Source organism: Gavialis gangeticus, unplaced genomic scaffold, assembly GCF_001723915.1.
Source record: "Gavialis gangeticus isolate Ggan-Ray unplaced genomic scaffold, GavGan_comp1, whole genome shotgun sequence".
Taxonomy (NCBI): domain Eukaryota; kingdom Metazoa; phylum Chordata; order Crocodylia; family Gavialidae; genus Gavialis; species Gavialis gangeticus.
The window spans coordinates 49072639-49078978 of NW_017728996.1; the positions used below are offsets into that span (position 1 = coordinate 49072639).

Genomic DNA, 6340 nt, shown 5'->3' on the forward strand with positions numbered 1-6340 from the left:
TCATGGCAGTCCCTCTGAATGCTGCCTTTCCAGAAGCTGCTGATGTAAAAGGCAGAGCAGCACAGGGTGGGGAAACCTCATTCTGCCTTCCAATCCAAGGGCTATTTTTTGTCTCTTGTCTATTTATGGAGTGGTTTAAACTACCAGTGACCCCAGTATTTGACTGAGACATCAACTTTTCTAGGTTTGGGGACTGGGTTTGTGCGGTAAATAGGGAGCAGGATGCCATCTTTCCCACTGTTCTGAAGGACTTTAACCTGTCTCTAGTTTTACCTCCACTGCAGCCAAATGTACAATTCTTTTTTTAGAGTGTCTTCTCTCCCAACCCCCTTGGTGACTGTGCTTCACAGGCTGAGGACTGTTTAGACCCTCTGTTCCCTAGCAGAGCTTGCTTTTAAGGAAGCAAAACAGTTTCCTGTAGCTGAAATGTTTACTGCCTCGATTCTCTCAGTTTTATTCACTCTGCTGGAGAGCTCATCATGTGGGAGCTGCAAGACCCCATCAACACTCTTCTTATTTTTACATTACAGCAGTATCTGAATTAAGGCTCTCTCTTCCCTGCCTTATATCCCAGCCATGATCTCATGAAAGGGTTCCCCTCCTCCTCTCTCACTTGCTTCATCCCAATTTCAGTTAGGGCCCTCCTAGTCAGGAATCTGAGACCAGCTGATGGTGTTGCCATGGAGCTGTTTTCTATCTCTGCCACCCTCCCCATACATCCTGGTCTGAAAACTTGACAGAGCTGCATGGCTGAGCTGGACTCATAGCTGTCTCTGAGGCAGAAGTGCCACTTTAAATTAGTGTCTAGAGGGCCTCATTGATGTAGTGGGAAGCCTGGTTGATGCAGACGGGGTGTAACCTCCACAGTACCCTGCCCTCCATAGTGTAGCAGTCTGGGGGTTTCCTCATAGCCAGGTCTTACCTGCCTCTCCCATCTGTGTAAAAAATGTGCTGTTCTCCAAGCTAATAGAAAATGAACAAGTGGCAGGATGTTTTCCAAGGAGGAAAGGCTGAGGTTTACACCCTCTCTGGTGGTTCTTCCTCTGTGTTCTTTTGCTTTCCTTCTGTGGTTTGGCATAGAGCTTGCCATCTCTTTGTTCCAGGCTTCCTGAACCAAGGGCACTTGGGGTGGCAAGACTGCATGGTTATGCAACTTTACAAGAGAGTGCAGCTAAATAAGTACCTATCCATGTGATGTTTGCTTCCCAGCTGGATGAGAAACTCTGGCCTTTGCTGATTCAGGCAAAACAGAGGCTCAAATTGCCAAATTTGAGTTCAGGTCCTAATCTCTGGGCATTAGGGTCTTGATTTCCTTAACTTCTGGAGGGCTGCTTCCCAGCTTTTAACTGTGTTAAACCAGACATACAGGTCCTCTTGGACGTGCACGTCCATGTGTCCCAGTGAATGCCCAAGCCTGGAGTGCACTGGACATGTGGATATAGAAACCATTGCTGCCACTGGCAATAATAGCCTCCTTGTTGGCCCTGCTTACTTTCTGCCCAGATATGCCTCCAGGTTGTGGTGACAGTGCTGTGGTAGGACACCATGGGGAAGTCTTCAGGGCTGCTATTGACTGTTCACCTGAACTGTCAGTATATGAAAAACTTCTGTGTAGACACCACAGCCATGGTGAAAAAAGACTGCCCTCTTTAGTTGGGGGACAGATGGAAAAAGATTTCTGTTACTGAAGCAGTACTTCTGAGCTGACAGCTGAGTGAGCTGGAACAGAGCTTGCTTACTTACTAGCAAATTGCCCATCAAGAATGATGGCGGGGATGGAGCAGGGTGTGGGGAGGGATGAGGCCAGCGCCATGCTGCCACCACTCTGTGCCACTGCTGCCTCCAAGGAGCAGGGCTGCGGCGGGGAGGCCAGCAGCGCTGGCCTCACCGCCCCCCGTCCCCTCCATCATGGTGGTACTCCATCCCTGCCGTCATTCTTGATGGGCAATTCACCCTGTGGCTGGAGCCATGCCCCGCAAGAGTGTTAGGGGCAGACAGACAGACACACAGACAGATAGAATAAGCCCTTTGTATCTATAGAATTTTTAAGTAGAAGCTTTGAGCATCCAGTATAAGATGGAGGAAAGTGGATTTGTTCATGAACATTTCCATCCCCAGGCACCAGACATGACTTCCTTGGCATGGACAGAGCAAGTGAGCTGGCACCGTTTGCCTTTCAGATGACCTTTGTTCCTTTGTTAGGTGGTTTCTTTGAAGGTTGAAAGCTAAAAGGAATGACACTGAAGTAACTTTTCCTGAGGACACGTTTGTGCTTGAGGTGCAGGTTAGAAGCAGCTGAATGAGCTCCAAGAGACTGGGTGTTTGTGCTTCTCACTCATGGATCTAGCTCTTTCAGGGAGCTGCCCACTATGCTCACTGACCCAGCCTGGTCCCAATTTTCAGCTTGCACTGTCGTATCAGGATTGGAAATGGGATAATTTTCCCTTCCTTTGCTCAGAGAGCCTGTTTGTGTGTTCAGCCTAAAAAACAATTCCCATAGGTGTATTTGTCCAGGTGATAGGAAGGAGGTGTATGGCTATTTTGACGCCTCTCCCTTGATTTAGCTCTTCTTGTGTTTTTAATTGATTCCTTCTGGCCCTTGATCCCCAAAGATTATCAGCACAAATGCCATATCTGTAGATTCACTGAGATTTGTTTCTATTAACTCACTATCCAAAGAGATGCTTCAGGTGAGCCTGTCCCTTGGAGAGAAGATACTGCTGGGAGGAGCTCAAAAAAAAAAGCACAGTATTAATAAGGAGTCCTAGTAGAACATCTGGGACTGCTGTGTGATGTAATGCACTAGTGACCATATTGGTTCACTTGGTTGCCTGAACACCTGTCTCTCATACAACAGAGCATCCTGAGTGACCGCTTCATTATACAGCTTGGAAAGGATGTTGGAATAAAAAGCAGTTCTTAAGTACTGAGGCATAAGAGTACTGATGAGATTCTCTAGTCTGCTAGGCTGCCCTTCACTGCTCTAACTTTTTCATTGCTTAACCTCAAAGGAGCAGAATAGAAAAATGTGTGCGTGCGTGTATATATAATATATATTTACACACACACACACACACGCCTCAAATTTATCACACTAATGCAGTTCAAAAACTTTTGACAATTAGTCAGTATTAAACATCTTGTGCAGGCTGGTCACCAGGGGGGAAAATACCTTGGTGTCTTGGAACACCTCAGTGGAGAATATATTTGCTGGAGGCTGGTGAGGGGCTTAGTTCAATTCTCTCTCTTCCATAATAAGGTGGAAAGAGAGAACATTTTGATTTCACTTCAGTTTTTCCACTCTTAGAGTTCAGGGTTGCACATGTCTTGTATTGGGTAAAGCATGCAGGGTAGCCCTACTTGGACCATGACTTGTTGATGCCTCCATGTCCCAGCTTCTTTGGAGCTACTGTCAGAGGGAACATTTTGAGGAGGCGAAGACAGGCAATTAAATTGGGGACAAAACTCTGACTTTTGCATTAAGGAGGTCCTGTCTGTGTAAGGGTTTCTGCACCCTGTGATAGCAACCACCTGAAAGGGTTCTCCAGTCACAGCATACTTTCTTTCAGTGTATGTGCTACTTTGCTTCCTCTGTATGTCTGTGTGTATATGTTTGCAGTGAACAGCATCACCTTGGCAGTGAATCTGATTGGCTGCCTCGCATGGCTGATTGGAGGCGGTGGAGCTGTTAATTTTGGACTGGCAATTCTCTGGCTCATTCTCTTTACACCCTGCTCCTATGTCTGCTGGTTTAGACCTATATACAAAGCCTTCAAGTAAGTGATCACAGCTGATCTTGGCTTCTTGCTGCCTTTCTCCTCACAAATAATCAGTGCTCCGATTGGGTCACCACCTATGTGTTTGGGAATTCCTCCCTTCCCACCCAACCTTTCACTATTATTCCTTAGCTTCCAAATATCAGGATTTAAGATCGCAGGTCTCCATAAAAACCCCTGTATAAAGCATATTCCACCCCCTCCCTGAGAGTGAGTCATGAGAGACCTAGAAGTATACATTAACAGGAGACTTGAGATGCTGTGTTCTGGTGTGTTGCAGCTTGAAATGATTCACAAGTAGTGTGTAATGAGTAGAAACATCCCAGCTCTGTTCCCATCCAACTAAAATGGTTTAGGCTTTTGCTCCAGAACTTGGAATCTTCAATGCTTCTGGTGGTGGTTTTCTTTTGCCCTGAGGCTATTTCTATAAACCTTCTGGGGGTGGCTAGCAGGTGTTTGCATTGATTATAAAGGCAGATCAGAGCAGTTCCTTCATTGCAGTGCTTTGTGGTGGTCTACCTTTTATTCTCCAGCTCAGCAAATACTTCCATATACCCCGTGGGTAGGATGGGGGTAGAAGGTTGGCATGGTAAAGAGGGCACTGGTCTTCCTGGGTTCAGTTCCCTACTCTGCCATAGACTTCCCACATGATTTGGGGGCAGTCAATTACTCTACTCCCAATACCTCAGCTTCCCATCAGCAAAATGGAGGTATCACTTCCTCGCCTCACAGGCATGTTGAGGATGTAATCCATTTCCTGTGAGGTGTTCATGCAATAGGGCCTTCTAAGTAGATGGAGAGTGTTGAAGAGACTCTGCCCTGTGACTAGTTGTAGGCTACTTCACATGTCTAAATGAGAGCTGTGAAATTCTTATTGCTATCTAGGCCCCGTCATCTGACTTTTTTGCCCTGTCTCTCAACTGCTACATACACCTAACTTCAGCACCTCACATCTTCCTTTTTTTCTTCCTTTTGCAAAGAAACACTATCTTGACTATTTTTTGTGGGCAGCTATTTGCACTGGACTGTCAGTTTCCTATTCTGATTCACCGCACTTTAACAAAACAAAACAAAAAATCTCTCATGCAGACAAAGGCATTATTTAGCTGAGCTGGTGGCAAAGACCTTGGAGGTTCAAATGAAGAGCTTCCTCACTTGCCCTTGGAGTGCACCTGGAATAGTGGTGAATGAGAGGTTCAGAGCGGTGAGGAGGATGACTGTCCGCTCTTTCTCTTGTAGGACAGACAGCTCCTTCAGCTACATGGCCTTCTTTTTCACCTTCATGGCCCATCTGGTGATCAGCATTATCCAGGCAATAGGAATCCCTGGCTGGGGAGTCTGGTAAGGAGAGGAGACTCTGTTGTATCAAGCTGTTTTTGTTAAGGGTTTGTTTTTTTTTTTTTTTTCCTGTTCAGGTGCTAAGTTAACTGCAGCTGTTCTGACTCTGATGCCCGATGAAGCAAAACATTAAGGGGGAAGAAAGGGAGGGAAAGAAATCCTTTTAAAGTACAATGGCTCGGGTAATTCAGGGCAGCAGCTGGGTGGAGTTGAGAGTGGAGAAGAATGTAGAGAGATGGTGCAGCACTGTAGTGATCCTGTGGGTGCTTGTTGAGCCACCTGCATATCAAACAAACATTGCTGCTTTTAACTGATTTGTGAGATTTTTTTCACCTAGAGAAAGGGTGGGATTTGTTACTTACAGGAAAGGGGGTTCCAGGTGACCTGAAAGCTTTGAAAAAGGACCGTCAATTCAGAGTAGGTTTGTAGCTCACAAACGACAAAGCCAATGAGGAAGCCCCCGAACCAACTGAATCTGTTGCCTGCATTGCTCAAGTCATTTAACCAAAGCCCTTTTTATGGTCTCCTTGCAGTGGTTGGATTGCTGCGATATCCTTCTTTGGGACCAATGTGGGTGCAGCTGTGGTGATGCTTATCCCCACCATCATGTTTACACTTGTGGCAGTCTTTTCCTTCATCGCACTCAGTATGGTATGATTTCTGGATTAGAGATCAAATGTTGGGGTGGTTTCTGGGTGTGTTTCTGGCCAAGGGATCCAGCTAGGATGTTCACTACTTTGGTGTTCTTCAGCACTTGTCATCCTTTGTTAGGAGCAGTTCTGTGTCTGGTGTCACTTGCATTTAGGGTTGGAAGCGCTGTTTTTGTGAGATGTAGCCTCCACCAAATCTATGGCTATGAGATCTGGAAACCTTGGTACTTGAATTCCCTTTGGTTTGACAAGAGGCAAGCTCTGGGCTTCTAAGACTTAAAACAAACAAACAAAACCCTAGATATGTTTTGATGCTTAACATTTAAGGAAAGAAATGTTAAGCTGACTAAAAACCTGAAATAAAATCCCTTAAGTCTCTCCAAGAATATGGCTAAATTTGGGCTTTCTTATTTTCCTAGTCCTCGTGCCCAGAGGTTCCCAACCCCCAGGGCGCAGCCTGATATTGGGCCGCAAAGGGTTGGCTGCTGGTCTGGAATTGGTGGCATACTGTGGAGCAGCAGCCAACTGTTTTTATACTGTGTGTATTTAAAAAAAAAAAAAAGGGGGGGGGGGGGG

General features: G+C 46.0%; 2 protein-coding genes across 3 annotated transcripts in view; both read left to right on the forward strand.

The window, feature by feature from the left end:
• Window positions 1-6340, forward strand: part of SCAMP5 (secretory carrier membrane protein 5) — a 37655-nt gene that overhangs the window by 11385 nt on the left and 19930 nt on the right. For both annotated transcript variants that reach the window (XM_019504468.1, XM_019504467.1), the window contains exons 4-6: window positions 3620-3776; window positions 5016-5117; window positions 5648-5765. In XM_019504468.1, the coding sequence (XP_019360013.1) occupies window positions 3620-3776; window positions 5016-5117; window positions 5648-5765 (377 nt within the window). The remainder of the gene's footprint in view (window positions 1-3619; window positions 3777-5015; window positions 5118-5647; window positions 5766-6340) is intronic.
• The window catches only part of PPCDC (phosphopantothenoylcysteine decarboxylase), a 59932-nt gene that overhangs the window by 5439 nt on the left and 48153 nt on the right, over window positions 1-6340 (forward strand). The window lies entirely within an intron of this gene.